At 42.3% G+C, this 27,873-nt stretch overlaps 1 protein-coding gene across 4 annotated transcripts in view; it reads left to right on the forward strand.

Annotated features, from left to right (window-relative positions):
- The window catches only part of BICRAL (BICRA like chromatin remodeling complex associated protein), a 100,370-nt gene that overhangs the window by 65,791 nt on the left and 6,706 nt on the right, over nucleotides 1–27,873 (forward strand). For 3 of the 4 annotated variants that reach the window (XM_071218459.1, XM_058306756.2, XM_058306755.2), the window contains 9 exons: nucleotides 7,025–7,070; nucleotides 7,667–7,715; nucleotides 7,803–7,871; nucleotides 9,640–11,322; nucleotides 21,517–21,622; nucleotides 22,761–22,861; nucleotides 23,814–23,875; nucleotides 24,954–25,099; nucleotides 26,378–26,472. In XM_071218459.1, coding sequence (XP_071074560.1) covers nucleotides 7,030–7,070; nucleotides 7,667–7,715; nucleotides 7,803–7,871; nucleotides 9,640–11,322; nucleotides 21,517–21,622; nucleotides 22,761–22,861; nucleotides 23,814–23,875; nucleotides 24,954–25,099; nucleotides 26,378–26,472 — 2,352 coding nt within the window. In that variant the 5' untranslated portion in view covers nucleotides 7,025–7,029. Of the gene's footprint in view, nucleotides 1–6,099; nucleotides 6,189–7,024; nucleotides 7,071–7,666; nucleotides 7,716–7,802; nucleotides 7,872–9,639; nucleotides 11,323–21,516; nucleotides 21,623–22,760; nucleotides 22,862–23,813; nucleotides 23,876–24,953; nucleotides 25,100–26,377; nucleotides 26,473–27,873 lie in introns of those variants that run through there. The other variant, XM_004451342.5, reaches the window with a different exon arrangement.

A 27,873-nucleotide genomic window follows, 5' to 3' on the forward strand; every position in this document is an offset into this window, starting at 1 on the left:
CGTGCCACGCAAGGGTGTCCCCCGCGTGGGGGAGTCCCACGCGCAAGGAGTGCGCCCGTGAGGAAAGCCGCCCAGCGTGAAAAGAAAGAGCAGCCTGCCCAGGAATGGCGCCGCCCACACTTCCCGTGCTGCTGACGACAACAGAAGCGGACAAAGAAATAAGACACAACAGAAGCGGACAAAGAAACAAGACGCAGCAAAGAGACACCAAGAACAGACAACCAGGGGAGGGGGGGAATTAAATAAATAAATAAATCTTAAAAAAAAAAGAAACACAGATTCCCGTGCCACTGACAACAGCAGAAGCAGACAAAGAACACACAGCAAATGGACACAGAGAGCAGACAACAGGGGGTTTGGGAGGGAAGGGGAGAGAAATAAATAAAAAATAAATCTTAAAAAAAATTTAAAACAAAAATAAATAGAAGCAAAACAAAATTTTTTAAAAAGTAAAAAAAAAGGCAAAATCCTTTTTTCAGACATACAAAAGCTGAAAGAATTCATCACCAGCAGACCCATACTGTAAGAAATATTAAAGGAAATCCTTCAGAAAAAGGAAAACAATACCAGGTGGAAATCTAGATCTTCTCAAAGGAATGACGAGCCCTGGAAAAGGTTATGTGGGTAAAAATAAAAGTGATCGTAGTTCATTATCCCTGTAGCAGCCCAGGCAGAGGAAACTTGATTCTGGAGACTGCAACCATTCAAACAGAGCATGACTGCTTGAGAAAGTCTCACAATTATCTCTCTGCCAACCTCAGCACTTTTTAGAGGTAAATTTATTTGCAAATGATTGAGAAATCAAAGCATGTACTTGTGCTAGACCAAATTAATATTAATAAAGCAATTTCAGTTAACTTTTCATACTTTGGTAAAATGGTCTGTTGTTTTGGCTCTTGGTAGTTTTTTTTTGTTTTTTTTTAAGATTTATTTATTTATTTAATTCCCCCCCTCCCCCAGTTGTCTGTTCTCTGTGTCTATTTTGCTGCATCTTGTTTCTTTGTCTGCTTCTGTTGTCATCAGCGGCACGGGAAGTATGTGCGGCGCCATTCCTGGGCAGGCTGCACTTTCTTTCGCACTGGGCGGCTCTCCTTATGGGGCGCACTCCTTGCACGTGGGGCTCCCCTACGGGGGACACCCCTGCGTGGCAGGGCACTCCTTGCGCGCATCAGCACTGCACATGGGCCAGCTGCACACGGGTCAAGGAGGCCCGGGGTTTGAACCGCAGACCTCCCATGTGGTAGACGGACGCCCTAACCACTGGGCCAAGTCCGTTTCCCTCTTGGTAGCTTATTATTCACCACCTTCACAAGACTGTTTTTGGAAGAAGAAAAGCATCCTGTATTTCACTCTCAAAGGTCAAGTTTAGTTCTCTTCCACTGCCACTAGTTTAGAATCCCTAAATAGGCAGAACTGATTTGCTTAGCTAGCTGTCCTGAAATATGTGTTCTTGGAACTAGTGTGTTTCTCATTTATGAGGACCTAATTTATTATCCTCGTATGTGAAAAAAAAATTTAAATAGCCCATCATCTTCCTTCATATCCCTGCCTTGGATGTCTTTGGAGTCTCTGTAATCTTAATGAAAATCAAGCTGTCTTTAAGATGTTTCTTTTAAGATAGTTAATATAGATTGTTCTTGAGATCCCACTAAGGTTACTTTAAATTTTTTCTGAGTATGTGGTGTCTGGCTGACTTAACTAGATTAAACTTGAATGGAGGGAAGCGGATGTAGCTCAAGTAGTTGGGCACCCACCTCCCACATGGGAGGTCCTGGGTTTGGTTCCTGGTGCTTTCTAAAGAAAACAGACAATAAGCAAAAACAACCAGCAGACAATGAGCAAAAACAACAAGCAAACAGAAACAAAAAACCTGAATTGAGGTTCTTCTGTTTCAAGGTCTCCCTGCCTCCTCCTTCTCATTATTAATTATATTTGTTTTTTAATAGGTCATACATGCATGAGTCATGAAATTCACAAAGTACAAAAGGTGTATAAGTGAAAATTATACCTTCCCCTGTTCCCCGGCCACCCAGTTACCCTCCCAGGAGCAACCAGTGTTACTGGTTATTTGTACCTCCTATCAGGGTCTGTACATTTACTAACAGATGTACAAATTCTTTCCCTCCCACACACATTAGAATATAATGTACACTGTTCTGTACTTTTCTTTTTTCATTGGCCATAAATGTTTAAAGCTGCCTTGATATTTTTTATGACTGCTTAGTATTCCACTGGGTGGATGAATCATGATCTATTTAACCAGTCTCTCATTATGCATTTCTGGGATTTAAAAAAAAATTTTTTTAGGTATAATTCATGTGCTATAAAATTCAACCATTTAAAGTGTATAATTCAGGTGTTTTTAGTATATTTACAGGGTTATGCAACCATCACCACTATCTAATTTCAGAACATTTTCCTTACCCCAAAAAGAAACTCTATACCCATGACTTCTAGATTTTTATAGTCTTGCCAAAACCAATAGTGCTGCACCGAATATTCTTTTACATATATTGTTTCATACATGTGCAGGATTATCTGTGGATAAAGACCTGGAAAGAGAATTGCTAGGTAAATGGTTTGTGCATTTAAAATTTTAAAGGCTATTGTTTAAGTGCTCCCTTCAGAGGCAACACAAATTTATATTCTCACCATCAATGTATAAAAATTATTGTATCCCCACTTCTTGATCAGCACAGTCCTTAATCAAACTTTTTATCTTTGCCAATCTGACAAGAAATAGTACCTCATAATTTTAATTTTATATAAATATGCTTATAGTCATTTATATTTATTTTTATATTTTAAATTTTAATTTCTAATAATGAAAGTGATTCTTTTTAACTGTTTAGGGGTAACCTGCCTTTCCTTTCTTTATGAACTTGTTGTTCATACCCTTTGATTTTCTGCAGGGTGGCTGGTTTCTTTTTGTTTTGTTTTTTGTTTTACTTATTTGTTAGAGCTCTTTTTTTTTCTTTCTTTCTTATTTGTATTAGGGAGAAAAGCCCTTTGTGAGATAAATTTGAAATATTTTTGGGATTTTTTAGTCTTTGACTTTATGTTGTTTTTCTTTTATCATGCAGAATTTTTTCATTTTATGTAGGTGAATTTGTCAATATTTTCTTTTATGTATTCTGTGTTTTGTGACATTTAGACTCCCCCCATTCCAATATTATTTTTAAAAATTCTCCCATGTTGCTAGTACTTTAGGGTTCAGCTTCTGTTTTATTCCCACGTAATTCTTAAATCCATCTGAAATTTATTTTCCGTGAAGATGTGAGGCAATGGTCCTTCTTCTTTCCTCCTTCTGGCTGGCATCTTTCCCCCACTGTTTGAAATGCCACTTTTCTACTGCCATCATAATTAAAGATCTTATTCAAGGTGTTGACTCCATTAAGAAAAAATGTAAACATTAGGTCTGATGATATTGGAGTGGTAGGCAGACCTCCAGGGCAGTGATTTCTCAACTCTCGGGTGCTCCAGGCCCTCCCTCCCTGACGAGCCCTGCTGGAGTGAGTGCTGTTACTGAGGGGATCATGTCTTGCTCAAGTGTGTTTAGCCAATAAGTAGTTTTTAACCCCTCTCTGATCTAGGGATTTCTCCTTAAAGTGGGACTCACCTTTCACAAGCCTTGTAAAAGTCACCTGGGCCAGGGGCCCATTAGTGATTCCAAGGTTACTTTAGTGATTTTAGTGAGAAAAGAGCCCTGGCAGTAGTCTAGAAGTAATAGGAGAGTCTTTCACTAGACTCTTCCCTTTTGAGTTAGTTTCTGATCCTCTGGTTGTCTTCCCATTTCAGGATCATAGTCAATCTTAGATTTTCACTTGAGTACCTTTACTTTGGTGGACCATATATGATCCTGGGAAAAGCCAGACCTGGGTTCGATATTACGTTTGCATTTTGGCACTATTTAAAGTTGAGGTAGAGGATAAGTTTCCCTCTGAATCTGAAACTGTTTAAAAGTGAGTATAGAGTGTGGCCCTTTAAAAAACAGAATTCTGAGGTGCCACTGACCATACAGCCTGGCAGAGTTCCACCCACAGGGGCCTGGAGGAGGGCCTGTCTGGTAGGTGTCCTGGGGCACTCAGCTAGAGGGGATGCCAGGAGCCCTGGACACTTCCAGGGAGCAGCCTTTCAAGTCAAGGGTTAGACCTGCCTATGATGTTTGGTAGGGGAGAATGCAGAATGGCTTTTCATTTCATCCTCTATATAAAGTTGTTCTTTTATTTCAGTTACTCAAGGAGTAGCTTGTGCCTTTGAACTTTGGGGTAGCAAATGCTCTCTGTGCTTGAAAATCCCAATGGCAATGACCCCTCAAGTGGAGTGACTGGTACTGGTGTGGATTTCCTTTCTCAGAGTTTAACTGTTAGGGCATCTCATCAAGTAGAGGAGCTAGTAAAGGTGTAAAGTAGTGAGGGACGCTGCAAATAGTTGTGAAAATTGTTTTTGTTTGGCGTTGGCTATTTTTTCACTTTCACTTTTATTAGTTTGCTCCAGAGACTGTTAGAGGCTTTAAAAGCTAAATCTAGGGCAGATGGCCCCTCTCTGGAAATGGTGTTTATGTGTGATGAATCTGGACTCAGATGGGATCTCCCTTCATAAGACTTTCATACTAATCTGCTGGAGGTGCAGTTAACGTTGGGGTTTAAGATATAGTTAGGGGATTTGAATCTCTGGACTGATAATGTGATAGCCAGGTCCTGAGCCTCAACAGACTCCAGCACCTACAAAAAAATCTGATTTATTGGACTTACCACACTCAGCTAAGATGGAGTTGAAGAAGGACAATCACCACACCATGGAGCCTAGAGTGATTACAACTGAAAATGGGAGGATGGCAGCCAGCATCCATGTGGAATCTGAGCCTCCTCTTGACATAGAGGTGCAATGGACACAACCAATCCAATGTCCACATAGAAGAGGTGGCATTGGATTGGGAAAAGTGGACATGGTGGACGATGGGTATGGGGAAGGGCAGGAAGAGATGAGAGGTGGGGGCGTATTTGGGACGTGGAGCTGCCCTGGATGGCGCCTCGGGGGTGATCACCGGACATCGTGGATCCTCACGGGGCCCACTGGATGGAATGGAGGAGAGTGTGGGCCATGGTGTGGACCATTGTCTATGGGGTGCGGAGGTGCCCAAAGATGTACTTACCAAATCCGGTGGATGTGTCATGATGATGGGAACGAGTGTTGTTGGGGGGGGAGAGGGGGGGTGGGGGGGTGGGGTTGAATGGGACCTCACATATATATTTTTAATGTAATATTATTACAAAGTCAATAAAAAAAAAAAAGCTAAATCTATGAAGAATACACTGGAACTCCATGAAGATGGTCATGAGAAAAGAAATATATCTACTTCATAGGCTTAATTACACATCAGAAATGTCCAATTTATCCCCTGTGATTTTAATGTCTAGGAGAAAAGTCTATGGTATAATGAGCTGTGGCTGATGTGATTCTACCATATTAAATATCATTAAAATTTAAGATAGGTCCTTCCCACGGATTTCTCTCTATCTATTCAATGACAGTTTATTGTTCCTGTTTTTCCTTCCTGCCCCATTTTCACTCCTCAAAGGTCATGTTCTGTTGGCACAGCAAGGCGAGTATGCCCTGGAGTACCAAGTCTGACTCCTCAAGAGCAGCTGTCCCTTCCCCAGTTGCCCCTTTCTCAGTTGGAGCCATGGATGTTACCTTTTGACAAGCTTTTCACATACTTTCTTTCTGCTTTCTCAACCAACCCCTCCCCCTTCCCCTGGGGTTCTGCTCAAATGATTGTAATCTCCCAGATTACTGAGCAACCGAACTAATTCACCCAATAAAAGGAAGGTCCCGCATCTGGGGATACTTACCCTTCCAGACTCTTCCTTCCATGTGGCAAGAGTGAGTTGTATATTTGTTTGGCCTGTAATTGACAGAAATGGGAAACTTGGGGGAGCTAGAGAGGAGGTGGCAGTTTTAACAGAGAAAAAAACATTTAGCAGAGACTATCCCTTCTGCCTTCTTTGGGCGTGGCCCTCTTCTGGGCATCTCTTCAGGACTTCATTCCTCAGTCCAACTGACGTTCACAACTGCCCTTTCCAACTGCTCCAGAACTCTTGGCCCTGGCATTCCGTGATGTAAATTATTACACGCATGGCTCGAAATGGGTGCGAAGCTGTGTTGCCAGGTGTCGGATCACTAGTGTAAGTTTACTGGATCCAGGGGGAGGGAGGAGAAAGGGGGAACTGCTCTTAGAATTTGTGCGGTTGTTGCTGTTTCAGCCACAGCACAGTCACTGAGCTGGCCAAGCTCGATGCTGCTGATGGCAGGGGAGAGGAAGCTCAGGCTCGGAGCTGGGGCGGATTTTTGGTTTCTATTTTCTTCTTTAAAGATTCTAATGTTGGGATATAGAGTTTGGAATTGACCTGGCTACCCTGCTGCGGCAGGAGGAACCCGGGCTGCAGGGCAGAACCTGTAGCAGTGCTCCTGGGGCCGCGCTGCCTCTTCTTTCTCCAAGTGCGGAGAGAGCTGGCGTGGCGTGTTCCTGGAAGGATCACACAATCTTTAGATTATGCATCATGTTTAGAAACATCCAGCCACAAAATCAAAAGACGTCTGTCTCTGTGAGGTCCTTTTAAAACAAAAGCATTGTTCCACCCCTTGTTCTTGATTCATTTTGAGGAAGTTCCTGGTCACGGCTTAGAGCCCCCGTCTGGGTCCTCTGGCATCTGGGTGTGAGGGGGATTGCGGCCAACTAACTTTGATTCTTTTTTCACTTACAGTTAAGGTTATTGTTTTGTTTTTTTTTTTGTTTTTGATTTTTCAATAAAAACCATTTAAATTGAACTCTTTATATCTCAAATGACCACAGTTTTCTTTTTAAAAATCACTTTGATAATAAGCAAGTAGAGGGAAAAAACTCACATAAATTATATTATTATTTATCTAAAAAACCTAAGGTACATTTTTACTTTGCATTGATGCTATGGCTTTGATCTGCTTGGCTGAAACAGTCCTGTCCCATTCTTTTTCTTTGTAGTTGTCATGGATGATGATGATGACTCGTGTCTCCTTGATCTTATTGGGTAAGATGCTCATTTTCAAATCAGTGTAAATCAAGTATGTTGAACTAAAACAACCTAATACACATATTAAAACCTGCTGGGTTTTAAAATAAAAAATTAAATCACTGTAGATATAGCAGGGAGAAAAGGGGCATGGATTAACACTGGGTTCATAAATCAGTAATCCTTTGTTAAATTTGTTTTCTAACAAATCCCAGGAGGCAGGAATGAGTGACAAAAGGAAAGGAAACAATGCCCAAACAAAAACAAAACAAAAACCAAATAAAACAAAAAACTAATAAAGTTGTTTCAAAATGGAAAAAATAGGGAAAGGGTTTTACTAATATGCTAATATTTTTACATATGTTAATATGCCATCTTCCTTTTTAAATGTATTATTTTTCTATATACTTCCACAATTGTTTTTCATCATTAAACTGTTTGGGGGCTATTGCACTTGTTATTATGCTTTAAAATATATTGCTTTCTTCTTCTGTTGATAAAAAAATATATAAATGTATTATTTCTTTTTACTCTAGTAAAAATTAATCCTAAATTTAGGGAATATATTTATTATTTTCCCTCTTTTTTTTTTTGTTTTTGTTTTTGTTTTCTAGAGACCCACAAGCATTGAACTATTTTCTACATGGACCTAGTAATAAATCTGTAAGTAATGCTTAGAACATCACAGACATAAATTTGTTTCTTCTTTACAGTTAAAGTAACTCCTTTATTGAATTTGTACCTTTGCAGAACAATGATGACTTGACTAATGCAGGATATTCTGCAGCCAACTCAAATTCAATTTTCGCCAACTCTAGTGTGAGTATTGGAAACTGAATGCAGTGAACAAATGTTTCTCTCATTGATGCCTTGTGAACTGAGGCTTTAAATGCCTTTGTGTAGTCACAAGAATTCTGACCTTGTCTTTTGTAATTAACATGGAAGGGAAATCTATTGAACTATGTTGGCATTCCATGTACCATGGAAATCACTTGGTATAGTAATCCTGAATACATGTTAACTTATCATCATCACCAGAGATTTTCGTTTTCTTTATCTGTAAAGTGGGAGAGTATTTAGGAAGTCCTTGGGAATGCACTGCTCCTTCACATATTGAAGTGTGTGTAAGGTATGGCATATCATGTCATGCAGGACACCTCTGCCCGACGTGGCTTTAAAATCATAACACTGTTTTTCCTCTGTATTATTCTGAGCAAATAATAACTGCATGTGATGCCAAAGTGCTCATAAAGCAGATACTTATTTAGCCTGTCCCTCCACATGAATGATTTTTATTTACCAACTCCCCCACTTCCATATAAATTTTAATTCTAACTTTCCAGATTGTGTCATTCAATATGTATTTGTGGGGAACTTGTAATGCATTCATGTCAGGTACAGTGAAAATATTAGAAATGCTCAGAAAAAATGTTAGTGTTAAGCTTATGGTCTGTTAATTAGTGCATTGTAAAAACATTAAATTGTATCACCACTCAGCAGCTTTTCATGGTTGTCTTATTTCTCTGCGAAAAAAAAAAAATTATCCTCCATGGTTTCAGTTGCCCTCCCCAATTCCTTCCAAATGACTCCTCAAGTCCTAAGATGATGGCTGCCTAGCTCAGACCACATCAGTCCATTTCAACTATTGATTGGGACTTGTCTTCGCTTTTCTTTCTATTCTTCTGAGACTCACCACATCTTTGCAAGTTGGAGTACTCATTCTTAACTGATTTTCTAATTTATTTTTCTCCACCTTATTTTAAGTAGCTGTTGATTTCTTTCTCTCTTATAATTTTGACATGTCCCATGAAAGGCCACTGAAAAATAGAGCATACCTTATTTATCACTGACAGTGTGCACTTCTCTCCATATGCCTCTGTTGTCTGCCATCTCTGGGTGGAAAGCCTACTCTGTAATCCTTAAGGACAGAAATTAGCATGCCCGTGGGTACTTGAGAAATGTCCTTTGGATTTTATTTTTGAATAGGACACTTCAGTGGGTTTTAAAGCATCTGATAAGCTGATTGCTTCTAAGAAATCAAATGACCTTTCCCTCTTGGTATGTTTTTATCTAGACTAGTCTTGCCTGAGGGATGAACCTAGGGGTCTTCTCCCTTTACATTCCCAGAGGTAGATCAGACTAGTCCAGTTCTGAGAAGCTATCTGGGATATCTTCTGAACTCTAGTAGAATAACACTGAGACTTCCCCAAACTCACTCAGGCTCCTGTGGTACAAAGCAGTGCACATGGCTGTTTCCTGGACACACAGACCTGGGCTAAGACTCACTCAAGGCTTAGACAGGGAGCAATTTTGAAAATAGAGTTGGTGCAGGTTTCTCAATCACAGTATTCATGATATTTTTCTTTTCCCTAAAAAATAGTTTACCAGATCAATGAATGCATATACTTACAAAAAAGGAATCTTAGACATCTTTACCGAAGTCATAAAGTATTAGAATAAGATGAGCAGTTTGGAGAGCTATGTCTAGAAAGCACGCTTTTATGCCTTATTTGTATTTGAAAGTGGGATTAATTTTTTTTAAAGAATCTCTTTCGAAGATGGAAAATGCTTTTTTTTTTCTTTTTAGAATGCTGATCCTAAGTCATCCCTCAAAGGTGTAAGCAACCAGCTTGGAGAAGGACCCAGTGATGGACTGCCACTTTCAAGTAGCCTTCAGTTTCTTGAAGATGAACTTGAGTCTTCTCCTCTTCCTGATCTCAGTGAGGACCAACCTTTTGACATTCTTCAGAAATCCTTACAGGAGGCCAATATCACTGAACAGACATTGGCAGAAGAGGCATATTTGGATGCCAGTATAGCTTCAAGCCAACAGTTTGCACAAGCTCAGCTTCATCCTTCTTCATCAGCATCCTTTACTCAGGCTTCTAATGTTTCTAATTACTCAGGTCAGACGCTGCAGCCTATAGGGGTGACTCACGTGCCTGTTGGAACATCGTTTGCAAGCAATACAGTGGGTGTGCAACATGGCTTTATGCAACACGTGGGGATCAGTGTTCCCAGCCAGCATTTGTCTAATAGCAGTCAGATTAGTGGTTCTGGTCAAATACAGTTAATTGGGTCGTTTAGTAATCAACCTTCCATGATGACGATTAATAACTTAGATGGATCTCAAATCATACTAAAGGGCAGTGGGCAGCAAGCCCCATCAAATGTGGGTGGAGGGCTTCTGGTTCATAGACAGACTCCTAATGGCAACTCTTTGTTTGGGAACTCCAGTTCCAGTCCAGTAGCACAGCCTGTTACCGTTCCATTTAACAGCACAAACTTTCAAACGTCTTTACCAGTGCATAACATCATCATACAAAGAGGTCTCGCACCCAATTCAAATAAAGTCCCAATTAATATCCAGCCAAAGCCTATCCAAATGGGTCAGCAAAATACATACAATGTGAACAATTTGGGAATACAGCAGCACCATGTACAACAAGGGATCTCTTTTGCCTCCGCAAACTCACCCCAGGGCTCAGTAGTTGGTCCGCACATGTCTGTGAACATTGTAAATCAACAGAACTCACGAAAACCAGTCACCTCACAGGCTGTGAGCAGTGCTGGGGGAAGTATCGTGATCCATTCTCCCATGGGCCAGCCTCATGCACCCCAAAGTCAGTTCCTCATACCTACAAGCCTTTCTGTCAGTTCGAACTCGGTACACCACGTCCAGACCATCAACGGGCAACTTCTTCAGACTCAACCGTCTCAGCTCATTTCTGGCCCAGTGGCCTCAGAGCATGTCATGTTGAACAGAAACTCTTCCAACATGCTCAGGACCAACCAACCGTATTCTGGACAGATGCTTAACAACCAGAACACCGCCATCCAGCTAGTGCCTGGGCAGACATTTGCCGCCTCTGGAAGCCCAGTGATCGTCAATCATGCTTCTCCTCAGATTGTTGGTGGACAGATGCCCTTGCAGCAGGCGTCACCAACCGTACTCCACCTGTCACCAGGGCAGAGCAGCGTCTCCCAGGGAAGACCTGGCTTCACCACCATGCCCTCAGTGACCAGCATGTCAGGACCTAGTCGGTTCCCTAACGTCAGTTCCTCCAGCACTGCCCACCCCAGTCTCGGGTCCGCGGTTCAATCTGGTGCATCCGGATCAAACTTTACCGGAGATCAGTTGACCCAGCAGCCAAACAGGACTCCAGTACCAGTCAGTGTGTCTCATCGTCTTCCAGTTTCTTCTTCCAAATCTACCAGCACCTTCAGTAATACCCCTGGAGCAGGAAATCAGCAACAATTCTTCTGTCAGGTAATGCTTCCTCGATCAAGTAAATGTTTGGATCATTACTGAGTGGAAAAATGAAATGTGTACTTAATAGAATAGAATTTTCATTCTAGGCCCCCAATTTATTAACTCAAAATTTTCAGCTTATTATTGAGTGCCTTTTTTCCTTCTTAATTAAAAATTTTATCCAATATAGCGTAGTGGTTTAGAGTGGGGACTCTGGGGTCAGACTTCTGAGTTTGAATCTAAGCTTTATGGCATTGAGCAAGTTAGCTAAGCTCTCTAGGCTTAATTTTCCTCATCAGTGAGATGGGGCTAGAAATAATACCTGAGTTATACAGAGGATTAAATGAGATAATCCACATAAAACTTGCATAGTCCCTGACAGAAAGCAAATACGCAATAAGAAGCCAATGTTAACGTATATACTTGTTGAAATATATTATGGACAATTAAAATGCAAGCGTATTTTAAATTATTTACTTACATCATTTAGCAAACCACTAGGTCATGTGCCTGTGGACTGGGTGGAGAGGTCATGGCCGCTCCTTGGGTGCCATCAGGGACACCCAATGTGACTCAACAATGGAGAACTGGCCTGTAGCAGAGGGAGCTGTGTAGAGGGAGGGACGAGGGCACCTTTCATTTGACCAACCACCAAAGCTGCTCTTCCCTTGCTTTGTGCAGGTCAGTTACTATAGGCCATCAGTAATGATACGTCAAGTGCCTTGGGGGTATCAGCTTCAGTCACTCGTTCCATCTGCTAATCCTCGGACTCCCCTAGCTTTTGGTTCCCACACATTCTGAGCATACTCTGTACTTACAACTCCTCTTGCCCTTCTCCTCTGGGGGACCCAGTCAACATCCCCCCTTCAGCCCCTATGGTCCACCCTCCTTGCTTCTCCATTCCCACCACCTTTCTCCTTCACATTCAGTATTTAACAACTTCTTCACACCATATGTATCTTTTCGAAAGCGTATACCTTTGATTTATTACTTCCGCTAACTATTTTAAGGTAACAAGCAAAGATTACTTATGATCAAGGAGGTTCTGTGTACTACTTTTGGTATCAAAGGTTTTTGTGTGTGTGTGGTTTTTTTGTTTTGTTTTGTTTTTTAATAATGCTAGACTTAAAGAAAAGTTGAAATTGCAAGAGTAATACAAAGAATTCCCACATACCTGTCACCAAGATTCCCCAAATGATAACTTTTTACATTTGTTTTATAGTTCACTATCATTCTCTCTCTCCCTTTCCCTTCCCCCATATACACAATTTTTGAGAGCAAATTATAGGCATGATACCTCTTGATCCCTAAACACTTCAGACTAGTGTTTATTTCCTGGAAACAAGGACATTCCCCTACATAACCACATTATAATACTATTATATAATCTACAGAGGTTATTCAAATTTTAGTCAATTCCCACTAGCAAAAGAGAGAAAAAAAATTTGTTTTGTTTTTTTATTGTCCAGGATACAATCCAAGATCATTGTCTCATTTCATTGTCATCTCCTCAGTGTTCTTTAAATCTGCAACAGCTCCTCCATCTTTGACTTTTAAGACCTTGATATTTTTGAAGAATATAAACCTATCATTTTGTAGAACATCCCTCTGTTGGGTTTGTCTGATGATTCCTCGTGATTAAATTCAGCTCATAGGAATTTTGGGAGCTATTTTAAGATTGTGTAAATATCCAGTTTCTCATCCAACTTGCACACACTAGTTTACGCTTCCATTGATAATTCCTGACTGAATCAGTTTTACTATGATGGGTGCCAAATAGAGATTTCCTAATTCCATCATTATTCATTCTGCTTTTATTGTTGGCATTCCACACTAAAGAAGCTGTCCTTCTCCCCTTTTATTTATTTGCTTATTTGTTTATATTAGTATGGACTCATAGACTCTTATTTTATTCAGTGGGTTATAAACTGTTAAAATCATTATTTATTTTGATGTTCAAATTGACTAAGATTTGGCCAGTGGGCACCCCTCCAAATTGGCTGCTGGTACTTCTGACATGTTCCCATCATGCTTTGAGCACTTCCTGAAATTTCTGGCGAAACAAGATGTTCTGTGTTCATCTGTTACTTTTCCTGCCTTTACCCTGGAATCAATCTTTTTTTTTTTGAGGTACCAGGGGCCGGGGATTGAACCCAGGACCTCATATGTGGGAAGCCGGCACATTTGCTCCCCACCCCCACCCTTTTTTTTTAAGAAGACCTGGTTCCTTTTAATAGAGAACAGCATTTTTTTTTCTTTTAAGGTTTATTTTTTATTTATTTCTCTCCTTCCCCCCGCCCCACCGAGCTGTCTGCTCTCTGTGTCCATTCGCTGTGTGTTCTTCTGTGTCTGCCTGTATTCTTGTCAGCCGCACCTGGAATCTGTGTCTCTTTTTTGTTGCATCATCTTGCTGCGTCAGCTCTCCGAATGTGCGGCACCATTCCTGGACAGGCAGCACTTTTTTTGCGCAGGGCAGCTCTCCTTATGGTGTGCACTCCTTGCGCGTGGTGCTCCCCTACGTGGGGGGCACCTCGGCATGGCATGGAATGCCATGCGCGCATCAGCACTGCGCGTGGGCCAGCTCATCACACAGGTCAGGAGGCCCACGCTTTGAACCTTGGACCTCCCATGTGGTAGGCGGAGGCCTTATCCATTGGGCCAAATCTGCTTTGCGAGAACAGTATTTAGACACCCAAATCTGACTACTGTATTCATTGCTACTGAGGTTCTCTTGACTGATAAAGCTTGGAAATATAAATATTTAAATATACTCAACATCTTTATCCATCAATCTTGGCTCATTTATTGGTTCAAAACTGAAAAGGTGCAGAAAGGTGTACACTACAATGAAGTTCCCCCATCCCAGCCACCCAGTTGCCAGCAAGCAGCCAATGTAAACAGCTTCTTACAGTTAAGTCCCAACCCAACTTTTTTTACAAAAAAATTTCAAACCCCCCAAAAAGAGTACAGAAAACCCATTAACCTAGATTCACTAATTGTTTTGTAACATTTGCTTTATCTGTGTGTGTCCTTGTGCTTATCTCTGTGCTCCCCCCCCCCCACACCTATACATAAGCATTTACTTTTTTTTTTCCTAAACCATTTGAAAGTAACAAGTTGTCCATGTCATGACCTCTTACCCCTAAATACTCCGGCATGTATCTCCTAAGAACAACAGCATTCTTGTACACAACCACAGTATCATCACATCCAAGAAATTTAACATTGATACGGTAAAATTATATCAAGTTTTACCAGTTACCCCAATAATTCTTTTTTTTAAGATTTATTTTGTATTTATTTCTGTCCCTTCCCCTCCAGTTGTCTGCTCTCTCTGTCCATTCGCTGTGTATTCTTCTGTGACTGCTTCTGTCCTTATCAGTGGCACCCGGAATCTGTGTTTCTTTTTGTATCTTGCTGCATCAGCTCTCTGTGTGTGCGGCACCATTCCTGGGCAGGCTGCACTTTCTTTCGCACTGGGCGGCTCTCCTGATGGGGTGCACTCCTTGCACGTGGGGCTCCTCTACGCGCGCACACTCCTTGCGCATGGGGCTCCCCTATGCTGGGGACACCTGTGCGTGGCACAGCACTACTTGTGCACATCAGCACTGCGCTTGGGCCAGCTCCACACGGGTCAAGGAGGCCCGGGGTTTGAACCACGGACCTCCCATGTGGTAGGCGGACGCCCTAACCACTGGGCCAAGTCCACTTCCCCAATAATGTTCTTTGCAGCAGTATTTTTTACTCTGGAATCCAGTCAAAGGGCACTGATTTCATTTAGTTGCCACGTGTCTTTGGTTTCCAACAGTCCAAATCAATTGTCTTGTGGTGTGCACCCCAATCTAAGTTTGTCTGTTTCCACGTGATTAGATTCAAGCTAAACATTTGTGGCATGGCACATAACACTGGTTTTTCCCATTACTATGCCGAGTGTGATTACTTGGTTAAAGTGGCAGTGAGAAGAGGGGGAAAGGCAGAGTGGAGATGCAGGTAAGGCTGTAGCTTCAATGTAGAAGGTCAAGGAGTTGTCAGCCAGCTCACAGGTTTAAAGATAATGAAATAGTATCCAGGGGAAAATGAACGACATAGCTGACGGGGTTGCGGGGGTAAATTGCTGGACAGGAGTGAGGGCCCACGCTGATGAATTGTGTTTGTGTGGGCTTGTTGTACTCTAGATCTCGGAGAATATGGCCTGTGTTTGGTATCCTTCACTGCCTTCTCTATGGTTACTACAGGGCTGTGCATTCAGTGGACACCCACATCTTAGTCAAGTTACTTTGGGTTGCCACTATCAGAAAGTCTCTCATTTATTCTTCACACACTTAGGGAAGAAAAAAAAAAAAAAAGAATGTGCCACCTAAATGAGCTCAAGTCCAGGCAGTACAATGTAGCACCTTATGCAGGTCAGAACCAGGCTCTCTGCTGCTCTCTCTGCCTCGCCAAGGGAGCATGGTCTCCTATTTCTCTTTCATTGTTCTCTCTCACTGTTCTCCTGAGGCACAATGGCCAACCCCAGACCAGCTCCACACCATTCCAAGGCAGACTTTAACGTAGACCAGTGGAAGCAGTGCTTTCCAAAACGTAGCAGTGCATTAGCATCTACTAGAGAGTGTTTAAAAATTTTGGATTCCTAAACCCCACATTGGATTTTTGAATCAGTCTTTGTGGATAGAACCCAGAAACTATCTCTCAGAAGTTCCCCTAGTGATCCTGATGCAACTGTTCTGTAAACCTGCATTTGGGAACCACTGTCCTTGGGTAGTCACCCTCCCTGTTCCAAATTCCCAAGACAGAGTCTGCTTGGACCCCCATGGTTCAGTAAGCTGCAGCCAGAGGAGCAGGGTCCTGGGCCACATGCAGAGGTGGCCAGCCAGGGTCTCTGGTGGTCTACATGGGGCCTTTGTACAAATTAGGAAAAAATGCTCCCCTGGGTCAGACCAGAAAAGGCTCCCCTTTTGGGTAGATAAACCACTCTGCAGGCAGGCTTGGAACTTTTAGGTAGGAAAAAAAGAAGGTGCTTTTTCCCTAGATTTTAGCTGTTACCTGCCCTCTGTCAGAGACACCTTTGTGTGTTTTCCAACCTGGTCTGTCCCCTGGCCCATTTCTGTGGCAGTGGAGCAATTCCTAGAGAGGAATGGGCTGGAATGTCCCAAGATGATTTCCTACACTCATCAAATGCCTGTTGTTTGAAGAATATTACCTTTCTAGTATGTAACTGCCTTCTTTCAAATGTACTGCAGAGGGAAATTGCCATATTAAGAATTCTGGTTCATTGGGGGTTTTTCTATATATTCACATGGTATCAAAATAATTCATGGCATCTAAAGAGTCAAAATTACACATTATTATCAGCAGAGTTCTTGGAGACAGAGTCTCAACAAAATATCCTTAAATAGCTTTGAGATTTTTGTGAAGACAATGTGTTTCAAGAGCAGGTCTTCTCTAAGAGTTTATTAAAAATCACAATGATAGGGGAAGCAGCTGTGGCTCAATCAGCTGGGCTCCCGTCTACCATATGGGAGGGCCTGGGTTCACATCCAGGGGCCTCCCTGTGAAGGCAGGCTCGCCCCATGCCGCGGATTGCTGCCGGCCTGCAAGTGCTGCAGAGAGCCGACTCAGCAAGGTGATGCAATGAAAAAGGTAGACCAGTTAAAAAAAAAAAAAAAACAACGTAGAAGAGCGCACAGCGAATGGACACAGAGCAGACAACAAGCAAGCCACAAAGGGGGAGGGTGGGGAGATCATCAGCTGGGCAACCTAAAATTTTGGGGGGAAAGAGGAAGTTGGTGGCTCCTGGGGATAGGGCACAGGGTTTGGAACAGGGAGGAGGGAAAAGCCCCTCTGATCTATGTTGCAGTGGAATTCATTCACTCTTTTTATCCAGCAAGCATTTACTTGTGTGTTACGATGGTACCAGGCCCTGATCTAGTGCTGGGGAAACTGCAGTGAGCCAGCCTGACACAAGTCCTGACCCCAAAATAAGAGGACTGGGAGCAACCAGTTCACCAGCGAACTTTTCTAGAGTAGTCCCAAAGGCAGTGGAACTTTCCAGGCAGACAGGCAGGTGCATCCAGGAGATTCCAATGTAGGGGCCAGACCAAATTCCATAGTGGATTCTGATTCTACCACCACCATTACCCTGCCCACCCCACCCCCAACTTCTACCCCACAGCATAACAATTTGGAGTGATCATTCTGATCTCCAGGTAAAGGAATCCCAGACTCCTGAGGGATACAGGCAGGCCCCCAGGCAGAAGTTAAGAGGATGAAAACACACTGGTGCCAGCACTCAACACCCACACAGGCAGGCAAGGAGATTTTAAAACACTTAACCCAAGACACCCTCAAACGGGAGGCAGCCCCTACAGAGTAGTTACTTTGTTTTTGGAGATTACAGTACTTTCTTCAAATACCTCCAAAATGGCAAATGTTCATTCTTTGACATTAGATTACAATTATTCTGGGGTTTTTTTCATTTTAATCTTCTGTATTGTGAAACCGAGCACATTTAGAACAATGCATTAAACATAAATGTACCTGTGTTATTCAGCCAAAGGGGTGCTAATGCAAAATACCAGAAGTCTGTTGGCTTTTTTTTTTTAAGATTTACTTTATTTATTTCTCTCTGCTTCTCCCCACCCCCCAATCTGCTCTCTGTGTCCATTTGCTCCGTGTTCTTCTGTATCCGCTTGCATTCTTGTCAGGCAGCACCAGGAATCTGTGTCTCTTTTTGTTGCACCATCTTGCTGCTTCAGCTCTCCGTGTGTGTGGCGGCACTCCTGGGCAGGCTGCACTTTTTTTTTGCATGGGGCGGCTCTCCTTGAGGGGCACACTCCTTGCACGTAGGGCTCCTATATGCGGGGGACACCCCTGTGTGGCACAGCAGTCCTTGCATGCGGCAGCACACGCATGGGCAAGCTCACCACACAGGCCAGGAGGCCCTGGGAATCGAACCTGGACCTCCTATATGGTAGGCAGATGCTTTATCAATTGAGCCACATCTTCTTCCCCTGTTGGCTTTTATAAAGGGTATTTATTTGGGGTAGGAGCTTACAGATACCAGGCCATAAAGCATAAGGAGCAAGATGGCTGCCGAGGTCTGTCAGGATTCAGGCTTCCTGGGTTCCTCTCTTCCCAGGTTTTGCTTCTCTCTGGGCTCAAGGTTCCTCTCTTGCTGGGGCTTGCATCTCTTTCCTGTGTGTGCTTACCTCCCAGGGCTCCAGCTTAAGACTTCAGCATCAAACTCCAACATTAAAACCCCAGCATCAAAAAGCTCCAACTCTGTCCTTTGCCATGCCTTTTATCTGTGAGTCCCCACCCACCGAGGGGCGGGACTCAACGCCCTACTGACGTGGCCCAATCAAAGCCCTAATCATAATTTAATCATGCCCAGGTACAGACCAGTTTACAAACATATCCAATATCTATTTTTGGAATTCATAACTATACCAAACTCCTACAGTACCATTAAATATTTTTTTTAAAGATTTATTTATTTATTTCTCTCCCCTCCCTCCATTGTCTGCTGTCTGTGTCCATTCACTGTGTGTTCTTTTGTGTCTGTCTTGTATTCTCATTAGGCAGCTCCGGGAACAGATCCTGGGACTTTCTGGAGTGGGAGAGAGGTGCTCATTCTCTTGCGCCACCTCAGCTCCCTGGTCTGCGGCATCTCTTACTGTCTCTCCTCTGTATCTCTTTTTGTTGCGTCATCTTGCTGTGTCAGCTCTCCGTGTGGGCCCACACTCCTGCGCAAGGCAGCACTCCCACACAGGGGAGCACTCCTGCACGGGGCAGCATTTCTGCATGGGACAGCACTCCTGTGTAGGGCAGCACTCCACGCAGGCTAGCAGTCTGCATAGGCCAGCTCACCACATGGGCCAGCTTGCCCTCACTAGGAGGGTATCAAACCCTGGACCTCCTGTATGGTAGATGGGAGCCCAATTGCTTGAGCCACATCCGCTTCCCTTAAATAATTTTGAAGCAGATATTCCTATAACTGCCACTTGGCTCAGGAAGTAGAATATTGCCCATCCCTCCAGAACCCAGCCCCCACTTTGTCCCTTCCCATCCTCAGCCCTTCTCCTCTTTAAAGCTAAACAGTCTCCTGACTTTTCTCTATAGTTTTACTACTTATGTATGCATAGGTTTGGTTTCTTTGCTTCTTTAATAGCCAGGAGTCATTCCAGGCATGTCTGATAAATAAACTGGGAGCTCAGGCTGGGTGTTACCATTTTTATTTTAAAAACGATGTGGTGGGAAATGGACTTGACCCAGTGGTTAGGGCGTCCGTCTACCACATGGGAGGTCCGAGGTTCAAACCTCGGGCCTCCTTGACCCGCGTGGAGCTGCCCCATGCGCAGTGCTGATGCACGCAAGGAGTGCCCTGCCACGCAGGGGTGTCCCCGCGTAGGGGAGCCCCACGCGCAAGGAGTGCACCCTGAAAGGAGAACCGCCCGCCCAGAGCGAAAGAAAGTGCAGCCTGCCCAGGAATGGCGCCGCCCACACTTCCTGTGCCGCTGACGACCACAGAAGCGGACAAAGAAACAAGACGCAGCAAATAGACACAGAGAACAGACAACCGGGGGAGGGGGGGGAATTAAATCAATAAATAAATCTTTAAAAAAAAAACGATGTCATGCTCTAAAGCAATAAGGGAGCTTTCTTCCACTTCATGCGAAGTAAACTACACTGATTGAAAGAAATTCCAAGTATGTTGCATCCTGGCAACTTTGGTCACTTAAACATATTAATTCTGATTCATCTGTTCACCAGCCTTGTCCAGTTAAACGAAGTTTTTCTCAACTTCTGCTTGTTTTATTTTTTTTCAAGGTGTCCCGTAGTGTTCAGTGCTGTTCACACTGCTGTTTGCCCCAGGCCTCTCCACAGTGCGGCGTCCTCCCTGTGAAGGAATGCCCTGTAGCGGGAGAGTGTGGGATTCCATTTAGGGGGATGCTGCAAAAGCTGGGAGAGCCTCCAGTACTCAATCTAGCAATACTTCGGCATTGACCTCTGGCCCCTTGGGTTTGCTGCCCAAGAATTTTTCGCTAGTCTACCTCGGGTGGTGCAGTTTGACCGCCCTGACTCCTGGAAGGATGAGAATGACCGTTTCCAACTCTACAATGACCTCCTCCAGTCTTTCTTGGTGATGTCAAATTATTCTCCATATTCCTATCAAAAACAAGAACCAAATAATTAGTTCTCTAGAACAGCAATGTTAGCATTGGCTCTGGTTGCCCAGTGGTCGGGCAGTGCAAAGTCTCTGTGGATGCTCACACATGAGAGGCTGGTGGGAACCTTTTGCTTATGAGACCAAGATTGTAGTCAAGGCCCCCTGGCAAGGGTGAGAGTAAACTCTAAATGCAGTGATGGTATACAAAATAGAAAACAGAAGAAAACTCTCTGAAAATTCCTGTACTGGGAAGTGGTAATAGCAGAAAGGATTAAAATTTGAGGATAATTTATATTCTTACTTAAAATGCATTATAGAAATATCAGATTTTCTATTTTTACAGCTGAAAAGAAGTTGTTAGTTCCTAAACATCATCCAGCTTGTCTTCCTCATTTATAGAAAAGAAGCTTACAGTAGTTTGAACATCAGATTACTTTTTCCAATTACATTTTCTTCAGACAAAATTATTTCTCAATCACGTGCCAGCTGATGGTAATGTGACACAAACTAGAAACATGCCAGATGGCAGGGATGAAAAGTACTTTAGGTCAATTACAAAACAATGGGCGTTGACTATAGAGATTTGGGGTTGGCCCTTAGGCCTTGACCAGGTGCTTGGAATCTGTGCCGACCCAGTGTGGGAACTCATATTTAGTATCATAATCTTTGGAGGTGTGTGTGTAACATTTCCAGATATAGAATTGCCAGGGGTCGGAGTTCCCAGCAGCGGCCTTTGCGTCTGAGCACCATGTACCCAGCAGTCCCAGGAAAACGGTTCTGTTTCAACTCAGCACCCTACTGAATGCCATCACCAAAGTTCAGTGTGCCTCTGGATTTTGAAGAGTGCACTTTGCAATTCCCTTGATTTGACAGGAGAGTAATGTTTTAAAACTTTTATTGTCTTATAGACAGTAAGGTGATGTGTAATCTAACCTGAGGGAAATACTGGGTAAGTGTTAAGAGGCTTGGATGATGTCTTAAGTGATCTATTAAAGTTTTTCATCATGAAATTAATTTTTCTGTCTTGCTAATCTTTCTCACAGGCTCAGAAAAAAAGTTTGAATCAGACTTCCCCTATTTCAGCTTCCAAGACCACAGATGGCCTGAGGCAAGCACAGATCCCTGGCCTCCTGAGCACTGCACTACCAGGTCAGGAGCCTTTGTAGGAGGCTCTCCTCAGTTTGTCCCTGCTTCCTGGAACCCAGAGACGAGGTTTCTCTCCTACCTCATTCTGGAGGAAGTCCTTCTGGCTTCATCTCACTTACATGCTGATCATTCCTTTTTCCTGTATCATCTCCACACAAATGATATACTATGTTGCATCAATTCTAAGACACTTGGTGGAGTGGATGTGGCTCAAAGGGTTGAGTGCTTGCTTTCCATGTACAAGATCCTGGGTTCTATCCCTGGTACCTTCAGTCATTCAATCAGTTAATCAATCAAAGACACCTTTGATTGTAAGAGGTACCATCATTTTGTATATCTCTAAGAAAGAAGAGAGTGCTTTGAATTAAATTATAACATGTTAAATTGTGCTTCTTAGACACACAAAAAATTTGGTCTTATATGGTACACATGACTTTGTAATTATCCTCAAGTTGCTTTATGTATGTATATTTGGAATTTCCTCTGAGACTGAAGGTTTTGTTGGCTTTCCAAGGCTTTGAGCGCCTGCACTCTTCAGTAAGTTATAGAAAAGACCAGAGTTTGAACATCCCTATTTAGTCCCTTCTTTGGGCCTCACTTTCTCTAAATTCTGAGTATTTTGATAAATTACTGGCATGAGGCCTCTTCTTCAAACTATGGATCATCCAAATCTATGGTATTTACAGCTTTTATTTAATTTTTATGTTTTGCCTATTTATTTAGTTATCTAAATAGGCTTTAATAATCCTTACCACCACCTTTAGACCAGGGGTTCTTAACCAGGGCTCCATGGAAAGATTTCAGGAGGTCCATGAGCTTGAATAGAAAAAAATCAACTTAGTATTTTCTCTGACCTCTAACTGAAATCTAGAATTTCCTTCACTTATGAATGTACACAATAAATTATAGTAGTATTCATTTCACCTGAGTAGCAAAGGAGTCTGTGGAACAAAAAGGGGTAAGAACCCCTACTCTAGGCCTTACAGATAAGTGCACATCCCTGCTTTCCTTCCTCACTGCAAGTATCCATGATAAAGAAATCAGAATGTTCAGTAATTTTTATACATTGAGCTCTAGGGGTTATATGAAGAACCTGATTTACCTTTCTGCTGAACATTGTCTTATGTATTAATTCTAATAGGGCAGGATTCTGGAAGCAAAATTATATCAGCATCCTTAGGAACCACACAGCCACAACCGGAAAAGATAGTGGGATCATCTCCTGGCCAGCCACCTGTGCAGGTAGACAACTATTTGAATAGCTTCTTCTTATTGTTTAGCACAATCAAACAAAAATTATTTCTGACATATTTACAATGCTATCATTTTCTCATGAATTAATAATATCCCAGCAGCCGGCACATATTACCCACAAATGTAGTTTACTTCTGGATGATATTGCTCATTGTTATTTCAAAAGTGGATCCATTCTTCTTGGTTATACTGAGAGACTGGGTTTTTAATCTGTTTTTCCTTCATATATTCCTGCAACCATGAATATATGAAGTGGGTATTCTCTATGGTCTTTTCACCCAACTTTGACTTATAAACCACAAAACATTTCAAACCACTGGTCTAAAAAGGAAAAGATAAAACACTTGTTTTCAGCTTACTAAGGTCTTAGTTGAGTCTTCTTCATCAAACTTTTCAGTTAATAGTTGAATGAAACTTGAGCCTGCCTGGAACACCCACGAAGGATTTGGTTCAGTTCTCAGGGTGCTAATGTAGGGCGTATTTGTCTCCTTAACGTGATAAGAGAAATGCCCTCCACTAGATCACACACACAGACTAAATAAAGGAGCTCAAAGACATTTGCTCCCTTATTTACCACTGAGAAGCTAGTTTAATGTCATCTACAAACTTTTTAGATATTTGTGGAGCTGTTATCCACCAACATATTTCTTCACAAATATAATGATGCATTTGTAGAAGGAGGTAAGAGTCAGGCTTTAAGGTACAAACTGAATCCTTCTAAGAACTGATAGTCCACTTTTCTGTAATCCTTACACACTGCAGCTTTGCTACAAGGGATCTATGGACTTACTTTATTTTTAGCAAGACAAATTCTACAGCCTGAGGATATGATCTTGCTAAGTAGTTGGAAACATCTGAAACATAGTGACCTTTAAGCGAAAATGAATTCTGTTCATGTTTTCTACAAGAAGGAATAATAAGAGGTATGTTTTGTCTTTAGGTGGATAGTCATACTGGAGGACAGAAAAGGCCTGCTACGAAACAACTAACTAAAGGAGCTTTGTGAGTTACCTTTGGAAATGGCAAATTAATTTTGAACATTTCTCTAGATTCTAGCCTTCAATAGCTATAATAGTCCACAGAAGTCCAGTTATAATTATGAGTATTTAATCCTTTTTAAAACCTTACTTTGAAAATCTCTCTCTCGTTTGTTTTCATCAGGATTTATAAATAGATCAGACAGAGTTTGAGCCTGCTGTTTACTCTTTTGTTCTAAGGAGAATTCTTTGTCTTTTTTTTTAAAAGATACATAGATCACACAAAATGTTACATTAAAAAATATAAGATGTTCCTATATACCCCCACTTCCCACCCACCCCCCACTCCTCCCACATCAACTTCTTTCATCAGTGTGGCACATTCATTGCATTTGGTGAATACATTTTGGAACACTGCTACACAGCATGGATCATAGCTCACATTGTAGTTTATACTCTCTCCAAGTCCACTCAGTGGGTCATCCCAGGGTCCTCAGGATGGAGGAATAAAATATGGATTAGAGTGGACTTACTGGTATTCTACTATAGAATTATTGTGACTCTAGCAATGGAAGAAAGTATATCATTAATGTGGAAACAGTGGCCACAGGAGTTGCTGAGGGCAGGGAGAGGGAAGAAGAGGTGTGATATGGGGGCATTTTCGGGACTTGACGTTGTCCTGAATGATACTGTAGGGACAGATGCAGGGCATTATATATCTTTGTCTTTTTAACTCTCACACACCCTCTGATTGGCCTACAAGTCTCTGAGGAGAAGCACGGTTTGTAAACTCCCATGTTCAGCGCAGAAACGTTAGCCTGCAGAGGCTCCGTTTGACGGGGCCCAGGCAGGGCAAGGTCAGCGTGCGCATCCACACCTGCGTGTTGGTGGAAGCGCTGTGCTTTTGAGGCCAGTGATAGTTTGAGTTCCCCGTGCAGATGGTCAGTCCTGACCCTAAAGCCACTGATGATCTGCAAAATACAAAGCTGAAGAAAAATCTCTGAGAACTGCTGCACTCTGAATAATGACATGCCTCTGTGTCTTGTTTTCTTTGTGTACAAATAACCACCATGGCATTGACTTTGGAAATCTCTTTTTTACAGCATTCTCCAGCAGCTACAGAGGGACCAAGCCCACGCTGTGACCCCTGATAAAAGTCAGTTCCACTCCCTAAGTGACGCGGTACAGAGATTGCTCTCCTACCATGTGTGCCAGGGCTCCATGCCCACGGAGGAGGACTTGTGGAAAGGTAAACGGGTCATAAGCTGGGAGTGCCGCTTTGACACCAGACTCCCTCCAGCGGGTCCTCACAGATGAGCTGGAGAGAGCAATGTAACCCGCAGGGTAGCTGGGTGATCGTTGTAATCACAGGCCTAACTTGTTCCTAATTTTCTCAACTTCCCAGTCCATGTTTAGGGTTATGACTTATTGTTCTCAATATTCTGTGACTATTGCATATTTTACTGATAAATTTGGGGGCACTAAATCCAGAGCATTATTAGTTCTCTTGGCTGCAGGTGAGATGGGGCCAGCCTAGGTGCTCTCCACAGCTCCTGAGGCGCAGCCTTTGCCTTCAGACAGAGTGCACACGCTTAGCTCATTACCACCAGCTTTAAGAGTATGTGGATACTTTAGCCTCTGGAAGAACTCCCTGAGGTTCCAGAGTGAGTCAGTAACTGGCGCAGCTGTCCAGAGCAGTGCCATATGTCCAGAACCTGGCAAAAAGGTCGTGGTGGGCTCGGGCCCCTATCCCAACCTAGAGCGCAGCCTATTCTAACACTTGCCAGTGGTGAAACTTGGTCCTACTCACCACCACCACTCCCAAACCCTGGCTCTGTTCATTACCCTCCACTGCTTGAATCCCTTCCTCAGTTGTCCCTAGTCTTGTTCGCCCTGGTGGGGGTCTCTGATGTCAGAGGGCAGTGGTCTCTGTCAGTCCCCTGTGCTTCCCCGGAGGTCCAGGGAACAGAGTCAAGATCCAGCATGGAACAGGGTATGAAGACTCAAAGAGGAAGAGAGAATTAGAAACTGACGAAGGACTGTGCCCTGCAAGGTGTCCTGAACACTGTGTATTTACTAAGAACCAGTCCACGCCAGCCCAGAGAGTTGGACTTCGTTTTTAATACTATTAAAAGGGAGTAGAGGCTTAGATCCTCCAGACTGGCAGATCACGCTCTATTCATTGGTGCTTGTTACTCGTCTGTGGTATAGGGTTTCCTTTTAAAGATGATGTTGAAAGGTATTATATTTTTGTCTTCTTAATTAAAGTTAGAATAAGCTAATATTAACATAAGTTTCTGTGGCTACATACCAGTGGACAGTGAGGTAAAGCAGTACAGAAAAGCTTGATGCCTAACCAAGGAAAGGCTAATCTAAGAAGACAAAATTGCCATAGATAAGCCATGTTTGAATAGTGGAACTTTTGATCCTATTTGGAAAAGTAATGTATTTCAGTCCTAAGCAATAAAGAACCTAGTGGGTCATTTATCCTCTCTTACTAATTTTTTCTTTCTCTCTTTTTTTAAAGTGGACAATGAATTTGAAACAGTTGCCACTCAGCTCCTTAAAAGGACCCAAGCAATGCTTAACAAATACAGATGTCTGCTCCTAGAAGATGCCATGGTAAAATTTGTGCTACCAAGCATATTTGTTTTCTAAAACTACACACATCACAGCTACTAATTCAGAGACAAAAAGTTTAGGAAATTATATTTCAGAACATAGTTTAAAAGGCACAGATATTTACAATTTTAGAGAAACTTACATGTTTGGCTGCAAGTACTCAAAACAGCCAACCCCAACATTTGCTTCACTCTGCACGCTCAATCACATTTAATCAGTACTATTATTTTCCTGTTTAACAAATGAGGAAGGTAGGGTTTTGACTAGGTAACTTGCCTAGGATCATATACCTGGTAAGTTTGCAGAGTAACTTCCAGAGCTAGGATACAGAGCAGGACCATCCGACTCCCCAGCCCTCACGCTCATGCTGTTGCTGCCTCTCCCAGGCCAGAGAGGGGCGAGGAGGCCGGAGGCCCTTCCAGTGAAGACTTTTCAGAGTCCCATCTGAGAAGGCTAGGTGATGACAAATGCTAAATTACTTCTTTGTTTCGTTTGGTGTTTAAGATATAATTCACATCCCATAAAATTCACACTCAATTTTAAAAGGGTACAATTTGATGGTTCTTAGTATATTTGCAAGGTTGTACAGCCATCGCTTCTATCTAATTTCAGAACATTTTCATCACCCCCAAAAAGAACTAAAATTAGTTGTGAAGCACTGGGGAGAAAAAGATTTCTCAGGAAATCATGGAAAGACCAAACCTATTCTGAGATTTTAGAAGTTCTAAAATTTTATAGGCTTTAACCTGTAATTGGCCTTTTATAAGTCATTTTCAATTTGAGATCAACTTTGAAAATGTATCTTTGGATGACTAGTTGAACTAAGTTATACATATATAACAGTGTAAATATGTGTGTGTTTTTACTTATATATATTTACCTATATATCTTTACTTAAAACTGTGCCTCTGGAGGCAGAAATAGTTGTTCTCATATTAATAACCATGTCTGTAACAGAACTCTGTGATATCAAAAAAGATCAGCTCCATCATTTGTGAGGAAAGGGCCACTTGGGCAAATTATCTTGTCTTATATCTACCATGAATTTTCATGTTAAATAAGACCCAGAAATCTCAGAGTTGATTCTATACAGTAAAAATGAAATTTAAGCAAACTCTTAATTAAAACAACAACAAAGTACAGCACACTATAAAGTAAAAAGTCATAAAAAAAAAATTCCAAGATATAGTGTTAAATAGAAAGGGGGGAAAAGAGGTACAAAATAGCATGTACATAGCTACCATTTGTTGACAAAAAGAAAGAAAGAAGTATGTATATGCTTCTGTGTGCACAAAAATATCTCTGGAAGAGTATATTAAGAAACTGCTAGGCATGCAAATGCCTCTGGGGAGAGGGGCTTGGTCAAACAGGGTGTACAGGGGAGGTAAAGAAAGGGAGGCT

Source organism: Dasypus novemcinctus, chromosome 11 (assembly GCF_030445035.2).
Source record: "Dasypus novemcinctus isolate mDasNov1 chromosome 11, mDasNov1.1.hap2, whole genome shotgun sequence".
NCBI classification, from domain to species: Eukaryota; Metazoa; Chordata; class Mammalia; order Cingulata; family Dasypodidae; genus Dasypus; species Dasypus novemcinctus.